General features: G+C 39.5%; 2 protein-coding genes across 4 annotated transcripts in view; both read right to left on the reverse strand.

The window, feature by feature from the left end:
- Window positions 1–334, reverse strand: part of BTBD10 (BTB domain containing 10) — a 34,421-nt gene extending 34,087 nt beyond the window's left edge. Inside the window, exon 1 of one of the 3 annotated variants that reach the window (XM_039340359.1) lies at window positions 96–334. The gene's annotated coding sequence lies outside the window, so the exon portion shown is untranslated. Of the gene's footprint in view, window positions 1–38 lie in introns of all 3 variants that reach the window. The other 2 variants (XM_039340358.1, XM_039340357.1) reach the window with 2 other exon arrangements.
- A 4,837-nt stretch (window positions 335–5,171) lies between these two features.
- On the reverse strand, window positions 5,172–8,948 carry PTH (parathyroid hormone). The gene is made up of 2 exons (XM_039340368.1): window positions 8,236–8,948; window positions 5,172–6,896 (listed from the first exon to the last, which is right to left on the reverse strand). Exons 1-2 carry the CDS (start codon window positions 8,319–8,321, stop codon window positions 6,644–6,646), a joined length of 339 nt encoding a protein of 112 aa, XP_039196302.1. The 5' UTR covers window positions 8,322–8,948; the 3' UTR covers window positions 5,172–6,643.
- Between the last annotated feature and the right edge of the window lie 2,728 nt (window positions 8,949–11,676).

The raw sequence follows: 11,676 nt of genomic DNA on the forward strand, positions 1-11,676 counted from the left end.
CTCCACCCCCACCCCCCAACCGTGCTTCTCCGCCTCACCTGCCGCGCCCGACCGTCGGGGCTCAAACGACTCCCACTCCCTCGGCACCAACTTACAACTAGTACCGCCACAGCTACAAGTACAATGGCTAGGCCCAGCCAACCGTCCGCTCGGCTCCCGCGAGAAGCAGACTCCTCTAGTCTGACGTCCGAACGCTCGCGATAGTTCGACCAGAAAGGGGAAGTCAGTCAGGGGAGAAACCGGATCGAATTTTTCCCCCGGGGAAATCAGCTGATCTCTGCGGGCTCGACAGCCCGCGACTCGGATCAAGTCGCCGGAGGGCGAGTTTGTGGTCGCGCGGCAACGGCCTGTTTCTTCTCGCTGCCCTCGTCCTCACGTTCCTTCCAGGAGCAGCAACAGCAGCGGCGGCGTCCCCTCCTTCTGGCACTTAAACGCAAGGAACCGGTCCTCAAGGACCCCCCCCCCCCGAGCTGTGACTCGGGTTGAACGGCCTGGCCTGCTATTTCAGCGCTGTTCCTTCTCTGGTGGATAAAAGGCACGTTCAGCTCCCCAGCGGTTTAAACCCAAATCGTCATAGCTTCTTCCAAACTAGAATCTATACCAGAGGTAGTTGATAAAATACAACGGTAGAAAAAAAAGGAAACCAATCTGCGCAGTTGTGACATTCAAATTAAAGAACCTGCGGCAGAGGGTGGCTTGGCCATCTTAACGAGGAAAGGAGTCCGCGCTGCCTTTATTGAGAAACTCTCATTCTGTTTAGTGTCTGTTTAGAAAGAAACCACCTCAAGTTCCCTGGACATTGGTTCAGATTACAGGTTATAATCCCGCACTTAATCACTGAATCCATTGAGCTTCTTTGTGGCCGGGCATGGGGATATTAGTGCTTGGCTGGAAAGGAGAGCAAAAATTCAGAAGGCCATTTACCAAGCACGCCTAATATCCGTGTGATAATATGGGTCACTGGGCTAAAGATAGGAAACTACCTAATTTGTTTTGCAGATCCAGATATATTGTGTTATTCCGGTGGAAGAGATTCTATGTAGTTTAGGGTTGAACTATGGAGTCCTTTATTCTCTCTGAGCTTGTGTGCTTGCAAGTATTTCATTATCGGATTAAGTCAGGTCAGTGGGAGTGAGTGTGGGTTTGCTCCCTGTTTAAATACAATAGCTTGCTCTGCCAGTGTTGGTGGGGATGTGCTTTTCTCCTTGGTGGTTACTGGATTAGAATAGTTTTCTGTTTGATTGTTATCAATTGATTGTTAACACAAGACAAACAAATAGAAAACACAAACACACACACCTACTCTGTTAAGGCAAACAGCTGTATATAAACAGAGCAAACCCACATTCATTAGCCCTTATGATGTTAACCTAGTGAGGTAATGTAATGTCTGCAAGTAAGCAACCAAGAGTTTTATATTGTTTAATATTGCTTTCATAAGTTATGTGTAGGTAAGTTGTGTGGTATTTCACATGCCTTTGCAGCTACAATAGTTCCTAGTCCGTAAATCATTTTTAAAAAAAATGGTTTAAAAGACTTGAAATTCATGAACTCTGGTCAGAGTCAGGCATATTAAGAAGGAACTGTTTGCTTCTGTCCTCAATTTTACCCTAATGCTGTTAAAATTTAAAGGAAAACCACAGTAGAGTGCCTCAGGCAACCCTGTTCCAATCTTTAGGTTTCAAGACCAAGCAAAAGAGTTAAACCTCAGTAGTGAACTTATAGAGCAAGGCATCACTCCATTAGATAATTAACAATCTGGGATTGTTTGGGGGTGTTTGCAGCCTGATCCAGAAATTAAATTTCTAGATTCAGATAACATTCTGAACCTTTAAATGAAATGGTTAAAGCATATTTGGTGAATTATATTGAAATATATAATATCCGTGAAATATCCAAGGGCTACAATAGCTATTTTGGGAGCAGCTATCTTGTATTTTTGAAGCTTGTCAGGCTGTCCTTTTTGTTTTGTTTCGTTTTTCAAAATCTACAAAATGATACAAAGCCAAGGGCCCTTATCAGGTTGGAGCTACTACATCGAAACTACAAGGCTTTCTGGACTGTTTCACTAACTACTAGCACACTCATGGAGGACGGAAGAGAGGAGATAGAGTTGCTTTAACCCGTGTCTCTGTATTCAGAGGCTCTAGAAAAATGTTAAATTAACACTTTGTACAAATGAATGTGATGTACAGGTAGTCCTTGACTTATAGCAGTTTGTTTAGTGACCATTCAAAGTTACAATGGCACTAAAAGTTTTTTCACACAACTGTTGCAGCATCCCCATGATCATGTGATCAAAATTCAGTCACTTGGCAACTGACTCATTTATGACAGATTAGTGTCCCAGGGTCATGTGATCACCATTTGTGACCATTTGACAAGCAAAGTCAATGGGGAAGCCAGAGTCACTTAGCCACTGTGTTACTAAACAACTGCAGTGATTCATGTAACTGTGGCAAGAAAGGTGGTAAAATGAGGCAAAACTTATTTATCAACTGTCTCGCTTAGCAACAGAAATGTTGGGCTCAATTGTGGTTCTAATTTGAGACTACCTGTACTCGGGGTTACCTGAGAGCGGGCTTTATACAAACACAGCCACAAACAAGCCAGATAACTCCATTTCAACATTGCGTATTCCATGAACCCAATCCTTCTTTTCAAATAGAAACTGTCTTGTATTCTTCAGTAGAAAATTTGTCCATAAATGTAGTACATTCATAAATTAATATAATTCTGTTTAGAAACAGTTTGGCCAACTTTGAATCTAAATTTGTGATTGAATTTGCAATTCTTAAAGAGAAAGGAAGTACCGTTTTTTTATACACAGATTTTTCCACTGTATTGCTGCTGACCAGTTTCCTTCAGATTAAGCCAGCTACTTTCCTTTACGTCCAGCCATTTGATGTACTTGCCGAAGTAGAAATAAAATATCCGAGAGTGATACTTTATTTTTTAAAGCTTTCAGAGCTCCCTCTAGTGGCGTGAATTGTAAGATATAAGTATTTCTGGTCATTGTGTTTTATACCAGGGCTCCCCAATCCCTGGTCCGTGGACCAGTACCGGGCTGCGGGATGCCAGCAATCGGGCCACACAAACAAGCAAAGCCTCATCCGTGAGATGCAGGCAGCACACAAAATCCCGCACTCTCCAGTCCGTGGAAAAACTTATCTCCACGGAGCCAGTCCCTGGTGCCCAAAAGGTTGGGGACCTCTGTTTTATATTGTACTGGTATCCTTTAATTTACAAACATTCATTCAGTGACTATTCAAAGTTACTATGATGCTGGAAAAAAGTGAGTTATGACTGGTCCACAAAGATACAACCATTGCGGTACTCACCACAGTGAAGTGATCAAAATTAGTGTGCTTGACTGCCCACCCATCCTTACAACCACATGGACTCTCCAGATCCCCTCTATCACGTATCTGCACCATTCTGTGTTCTTTTGACTATCATACATAGCATTTGGCAGCAGAGGGATTGAAATAGAGGCTTGGGACCAGCCAGGTGTTAATGCCCCTAGACCTCTATTTCAGCACCAGCATTGCTGCTGCCACTGAGAAATGCCACCTCAAACCCCAAACCTTGCTACACCTAGCTGACCTATGGCATCATCCTCTTACTGCAAGGCAGTGCTGGCACCATTCTTCAAATTGTCCCTGCCATTCTCCAAATACTAGTGCATCCCATCTGTGCAATGCTTTTGAAAGCCTTTGGAAAGTTTCTGAGGTCTTCGGAAGTATTGCAAGGATGTGGCGTCTGCCTTTTTCCAAAGAGTGTGCTAGACCAGGGGAAGATGGCCTCCCTTGACTGGCAACTGCCTCATAAAGACGCTGGGAAAGCAAGTGGGAGGGAGGTCAGCAGTGGGAGGAAGCAGATGGCAGAGATTAGCTGGGAGTGTGAGATAGTGAGAATCGATGGGTTGGGTAACACTTTTTGGCCAAAGCTTTGCACCATGCTCTTGGCACTTCCCAGAGCACGTCAGCTTTGTGCCACACTTGGCATTTCCTGGGTGTGGCAGCTTTATGCTACATTTTTGGTCCTTTCTGGAGACACAGCAGATTTATGCTGCATGGCTGGGCTGTAAATGGTGAGCCAAGAAGCCCCTCAGCCCTAGCATATTCTTTCTCTTGCCACCTTGTAGTCACACACATACACACAATCATCCCGCACCATCTTTTCCTGGCCTCCATGAGTTTGTGTTGTACTGCAACCCCCCCCCCCAAATAGTGCATTGCCTGTTTGTAGCCTCCCCATCTCCTGCATCAGCTCAACTCCTTACCTGGGGCTCCTTCATTTCCTGCTTAACAACCCATGCTGGAGTTACGATGACAAAAGGGAGTGCTAGGATTGCTGTTGCTAAGAGATATTGTCACATGATCTGTTTTATGACCACCTCCCTTAGCAATGGAAACTCCAGGGCAATTGTGATTATACAAGGACTACCTATGATAGATCTTTCTACAGTTGTGTTTGCATAGCACACCCTACAGTCCACCCCTTGACACATTTAACGGTTTTTTTTTTAGCTCCCTGATGTTCCAATGTTAAACACTCCCACATTAGATCTTTTTTTGCTAAATGCTATAAAGGTTGTTATACATCACTGAATTTGGATAAATGGAGACCAAAATGGCAGCTATTTCAAGTTTGAACAGCATGGTGACTATATTCATATACCATGCATACTCGTGGTTAATATTGTTTCACTGAATCCAATTTTCTAGGTTTGCATACACCAGTGGTCCCCAACCCCTGGGCCGTGAGCTATTTGGAACCGGGCCGCGGAAGCAGTAGGCAAGCCCACTCACATGCGTGTTTATCCCCACTTGTGCAAGCAATGGGTGTGCGTGCACCATTGGTACAAGCGATAGGCATGTATGCACACCACTCATGCAAATGGAGCGGCACCCACTTGTCAATATGTGGAACCATCCCACCCCCCACCCTGCCGGTCTGCAAAGCTGGAAACTCTTACATACATCAAATCATTAAATAACAAGCCATATTTAAAGAGCATCTTAGCCAAATCCTGGATTGTTGGTGCTTCAGTGTGTCAGGCAAATAGCAATATGTTCTTTGTTAGTGAATTCAGCTAAATTATTTCATTGTTTTGTATTAGAAGAAAAATCTATACAAATAATGACAGAAATGCTGAAGAGTTGTGCTTTTTAACTACTACTGTCCAACAGCTTTTGGTCCATTTATTTGATAAGGCATTAGCAAGATACAGTTATAAAGGAACTAAATTGAATTTGTGTAAAGTAGATGTGAACATACAACAAAAGAATAAATAAAAGGTGCATTTTTAAAGTCTTGCTTCCATAAACACACAATATGTCACATCTGAACCCTGTTCCCATGGAATACTACTGAATGCGATGTAGATTTCTGCAGATTCAAGGGTCATTATTACAATTCCTTGTTGTCAGATCAAGTCACTTAAAGTACAATAGAATATTCTGACTCAGTTAAAAACTTTGCCAGAGGCTTTTAAGAAGCCAGAACATCAGTTGCAGATGCAGTAAAATGATTATCAGATTATTCACTTCTAGACTAAAATGGTGAACATATTTTATATTATTTATTATTTATTAACCAACTTTTGCAGAATGTCTGAAATGAAAATCTAAGAGAAAGGAATATAGAGACCATATTGGGTAAATCAATAGAGAGTATAATACTCATATTTTAAAAAGCTAGCCTAGTTCATCTGGAATAAATGCAGTGACTAGTGTGTTTTATGGCTCCTTGTGTGCTTGAGCCCATCCATACCATCTTTATTATCCATACTGTTAGTTCCACTAAATTCTGTGACCAAAAAATTACGTGTAGATTCACAACTTCAAAATAGGTTTCTACATAAATTACCAAAATTTCAGATTCACTTCAGATTCATGTAACTTGAAAGTTCTTTTATAGGGTTGTGCAATTGGTTGTTTGAATGATTAGGGGCTACTATCCAATCATGCCATTGTTGAAATAGCTATATATTGTAAAAGTATGAAGAGATATGCATGTACAACTGCATGTTCCTCCATATCCAAGTGGTGTTTCAGGTTTCAATGTTATGAAATAACATGTTCCCTTGAGATAAAATAGGCATTTGAACCTAACCCTTAAATTATTTTCATTGTGTTAGGATTTTAAAAAATGATTAAGGCATGATTCTCCAAGGACAAGGCCCCAGTTGTTGCTACTGCATATCTTTCTTGCATTGTCATCTTCTGGAAAGTAACCTAAATAGAATTATCAGGATCAATGCATTCCTTTGTTAGTGTGATATGTTAATGTGCTAAATCTGGAAATGAAGCATCCAAATCAATAAAAAAAACATATCACCAGGAAAAGGCCTTTCTCATTTAGCCTTTGGAAACCCCAATAGTTAGTAATGTAGATTACTCAATGTGATCTCACAATTCATCTTGTAAGCTACAGGGACAACTGAAGAAACAGTGTAAGACATGGGATCCACTGACAATAGGCAATGGGAAAAAAATGCACAAAATAAGTACATCCACTTTTCAACAGGTGACATTATGCAGATATCCTCTTAGACATCCTTGTTTTATAAATAATAAATAATAAAATTCCCTAATTGCTCATTACTACTGAATTGGAAAGAAAAGCTATGATACTTTCACTGCAGCTTGGTTTTGAAGGTGGTATCTTTATAACCTTTGTTCCAATCCTTTGGTTTCTTTTGCATCTTCGGCTTCACATGATCAGGACGCAGTCTCCAACTCCTCGCTTCTCGGGGCTTAGTTTCTTCAATAGCCTCAGGTTCATGATGCACAGTTTGCAGTTTCTCAAGGAGCCAGTTTTGCCGGTCTGCTGAATGTAGATGTTCCCCCAAGTCATGCATTATCTGTACTTCACTTACAGACCTCTTCCTGTAATGAAAGAGGAGAGAAGGCAATAACCTCTTGGAGTAGCAAAGAGGCTAGCGCTAGAACTTTAATTCTGCATAGTCACAATAATTGTGATCCAGTGTAATTTAGGGGAGAGGGCATTTGGAAAACTGATAGGTTTGGTGGCAGAAGTGATCTATTCAGATCTTAACAGAATGGAAAAGATTTCTGAGAAAAATCACTCCAAAAATGGCAATTCTGTTATCTCAGCATACTTAAAATGCTAGCTGCTAGAGAGAAATAACAGAAGACAGAATTTTCATTTCTACATGATCTTTCACAGTGTATCCGATGGGTCACTGTGGGACTCTGAATACTATTTATTTATAATATTTATATTATTTCCCATTTCCCATGACCAGTGAACACAAAGCAACGCAGAAACAATAGCAAATAAAAAAGAACAATATATTTTCATGCACAGGGGCAGCACATATAAATACTTTGACCTGAACATAAGTTTAATGAATACTTTGAAGTGGCTTATGGAATATAAAAGGGCAGTCCAGGGTACCTCTAAGGCAGGGGTGTCAAACTCAATTTCATTGAGGGCTGCATCAGTATTGCAGTTGCCCTTGGGGGGGGGGCTGGATGGGTGTGGTGAGAGTGGGTGTGGCCTACTGGATGGGCATGGCCAGCTCTACATTGTTCGCGTCAAGGGTGCCTGTCGGGGCCTGGGCAGGAGTGGGACAGATCTGAGGGTCTCTGGCAGAAGTGGGTGGGACCAGGGCAAGTGCCAAGGCATGGTCCATTTCTTCATTCCTCACAAAGGGTGAGACTTCCCCAGTATGCACCCAGGGGGCGGGGCCAATACGGCAGGGGCTGTTTCCTTGCTGTTTCCAGACGGCCTTGTGGAGCTAAGACTGAATGCGTTTCAGCATAGATGGCCACCACAAAATTGGCTCCCAGCCGGCCTGGACCAGGGCCAAGGCCGTTCCCTCACTGTTTCCAGGATGGCTTCACGGGCCACATGAAACCACTTTGCAGGCCGCATCCGGCCCCCGGGCCTTGTGTTTGACATGTGTGCTCTGAGGGAACCTGTTTAAGAGCTTGGGGGTTCTGATGGAGATACCGTTCTGCTCACCCTACTGTTCCACCTTTTCATAAGAAAGGCATTTTAGCAAAGACATTGGGTGTTAGGACTGGACAAGCAGATTTGATTCTAGCAACATGATGTCCAATGCTACACCTTAAAAGGCTTTAAAGGTGAAAAATAGCACTAACTATACTGCAACTAAACACCAGAGATTAAACTTTGTTTTTGTTGCTCCTCAACATTTGTCACTTTCCCATAAAAGATATAGCTTAGTTATATACTTACATCACAGCTTTTCCATCAGAATTTATGAAGAAACAGACAGCATATAAAATGAATGCAGATTTAGTCATATCCCTGATTGAAGTCATGTTAACTGAAAGAAAAGTCAAAATACATTTTCACAGATTAAAATTATCCTGAATAGTATAATCCAAATCGCAGAAATGATGGGAAAATTATTTATAAAAGGGAATTGTATTTCTTCATGTAATAAGAAGAAAGGAGAGAATTGGGAATTAAATTAATCACAAATATTTATCTAACATTTGCTATGATTTATATTCCCCTGCCTTAGTGTCTCTGTCTTTATAAAAGATAACAATATATGGTGTTTGTATTGCTGCCAATAATTTAGATTGAGTCAGCAAATATAAATGTTTATCCATCATATTCCTTTATCTCCTGCTATATCCACATTAAATAAATATGAAGTGCTTTTAACAGGTTTAATAATTTCCACATCTCATATCACTCCATCCATTTAGATTTGGAAGTCAGCAAGTATGACAAGGACCACAGTTTAGAAAATCATCACTATTTCATTAACTCTTTAATTCCATATTGGACAGTATATGGTTTAAAATTAGAAATCAGGAGATTGTGACCCCCCTCATCCTCCTTTATGCATGGAAGGTGACTGGGTGACTTGGTCTCAATCCATGCCATCCCATAACAGCTATGGAAAAAAATAGGAGGCAGAACATATCTTGAGTTGTTCAGAATAAAGACAAGATATACAGTAAATCTATTAATAATATCACCTATGGAATACTATGTACATACTGTATGTGTGTGTATTTTTTAACAAAATGTTTATAGAAGATTAAAAACTAACAAGAAATAATATAAAAAAGAAAAGAAAAGGCAACAAGAAAGAAAGAACTTGAAGAAAAATAGAAAAGAAACTAAAAAGATGAAGTGGCTTCCAATAGTCTTCACAGCAATTATGTGTACAAATATATTTTAACCTTTTTCTCCAAAGTTACATAATTTTCTTCTTCTTTCTATAATCTATCTTTTCTAATCATCAAAACCATAGATCACAAATTCATTTTTTCATGTTTACACAAAAAGTCCATTAGACTTTTTGTCTAATAATAAAATACTTTGTACAGTTCTGTTGACTATATTTGGAAAAGGATGTAATAGCTGAAAAAAACCCAAAAGAAATAGGCAACCAAAACTATCAGAGAGCTTGAATACCTTCCTCATGAGAAAAGCCTAGAATGTCTTGCCTAGTAAAAAGGAGTTTGAGATGGAATATGAGCAAAGTATGCAAAATCCTGCATGGCAAGCAGAAAGAAGACAAGGATAATTTTGGCTCTCTTTTCTGAAACCATCAGGATCAGAGGTCATCCCTAACCAGAAATAAATTTAAAATTGGCAAAAGAAAGTACTTCACGCAGTGTATAATTAACTCACAAGACCTGGTGGCCACTTGGATCATTCTAAAAGGGGATTTGATAAATCAATGGGTAATATATCTATTATATCTTGGCAAATCTTGATAATGCAATATTACTTCCAAGGGTTTTTGGGGGAGGGGGAGAATTTGCCTTCATCTATCCCTTGCAGGGGAGCAAAGGTAGAAAAGTCCATCTCCATCTCCTAGGATCATGCACCCCAGAGACCTCTAGTTGACTACTGTGAGGAGCAAAATGCTGAACTAGAATAAGCCTTGGCGTGATCAGCCAGGCAAATATATACATATTTAAGCAATAGCAAATGTCAATTCAAACAGTTTTTCAATCAGGTCATGGGACTTTCTCTTCTCCAAATCCCTCTTATGTATATCCTAGTTTGCTCTACATTGGTGCAGATCTGCATCATACATAACAAAAGAGAACTCATTCAGCATCTATTCGTTAATTAAGAGATGGCTAATCCACTAATTCTGATGAAATTATTTATATAATGGAAGTCACATTGGCAGAATACTTTCAATAAACCCTACTCTGCTGTATCAAACCATAGATATGTCTTGTCTCCCATTTTCTTTCCAACCGCAGCCATCCAGTTGTTCTCAGGAAACATACAAAGTGTGGAATTAATAAGGTTCCCGTTATTTATCTGCTACGCTTCTATGTTGTTTTCATGGATAATTCTTTCAGTCTTATTGAAAGTTTGCAGATATCGCCACATTTTGTTCTACTGAATTTCTTACGTAAGAAGGACGATTTATTTTTTCTCAAAATCTTTTTATTTATCACCAATAAGGGATTATCTTGGTTTTGGTAAAATTAGGGTTCGTAGACCCAAAATGAATTTCTTGATTGCATGACTTAAATGGATCCTGTAGTTTTAAAACATAGTGATGCAGTCATATGATTGCTTTAACAGCTGTGTTAATTTATCTCATGTTAACTAGACAGAACTGATTTTCACTTGACAGATAATCTTGTGCTTCCAGGGAGATAAAACTTAAGAGATGGCTTTGAGATGTTTTAATCCTGTATGGATAAAAGTGGGAACAGGGGGGAAGCATCCTAAACAGGATGTTCAAAATCATAAGCTGAATACTGCATGCATGTTCTTGGATATATAGAAGCATTTCCCATCTGCCACTAAGACCTATTAATTTTAATCTTAACAACTAACTCAGTCCAATGAATGGGCAATTTGACATATTTAACCTCCTGTATATGAAGTAAATTAATCAAAGTCAGAACTAAAATCACGGGCATAAAAGAACAGTAACTGTTGTTAACTGAGGTATTTTTTGATTTCAAATGAAAAAAAAAAATATGTGTTCACTTAATTATTAAATGGCTATTCGTGGTAGAAAGGCAGCATAAATCAGGTAGGATGATCCAATTTGGCCCAAGGGCTGCAACTTGCCTGTCCTGGATAAACATTGATACTGAATGATGACTGGGAATCATTAATTTGACTGGAGCAGTCAAACCAATTTTGTCCCTAACACAAACCTCCCATCATTTAGAAATTCATTGTGCTGTAAATGAAACTGCAGCATCTTTTTTCCTTTCATAATCTTCCTATTTTAGCTGTAGGAGGCATTTTGATTTATTTTTTCCCCCTGGAAAATGTGTAGGCATCAAAAATTTGTTCTTGAAAGCATCATAAACCAATTATTATCACTAGAAATTTTATTGACAAAGCCTTTGAGTTTCTCGGGAAAGAACATAAAAGCTGATAAGTATTCAAGAAGTAAAATGTAACTTTAATTCTGAATCCAGTTATAAATTCCAGTGTAATTTTGATTGGCAATGAAATGTGTGTTCTCAAATAACTTTTTATAAAGGTGCTATAGCAATGCTAAATAAAATATTAAGCGATTTACAGTTTCTGTACATGCATTTTTATTATCCACCTAAACATAAATATAATTTGGATAGTTCATATTCCTATCTACATTTATTTTATCCAATTTCATACACATACATGAAAATTAACTTTCAAAATAAAACAGAGTATTCTTACCAA

Source organism: Crotalus tigris, unplaced genomic scaffold, assembly GCF_016545835.1.
Source record: "Crotalus tigris isolate CLP2741 ecotype Arizona unplaced genomic scaffold, ASM1654583v1 scf7180000017744.3724543626:3957646, whole genome shotgun sequence".
NCBI classification, from domain to species: domain Eukaryota; kingdom Metazoa; phylum Chordata; class Lepidosauria; order Squamata; family Viperidae; genus Crotalus; species Crotalus tigris.

Coding starts and splice junctions, on each gene's coding strand:
- PTH (XM_039340368.1), bottom strand. CDS start 8,321: ATGACTTCAATCAGGGATATGACTAAATCTGCATTCATTTTATATGCT. Junction 6,897..8,235: donor TCTGATGGAAAAGCTGTGAT/GTAAGTATATAA, acceptor CTTTCATTACAG/GAAGAGGTCTGTAAGTGAAG.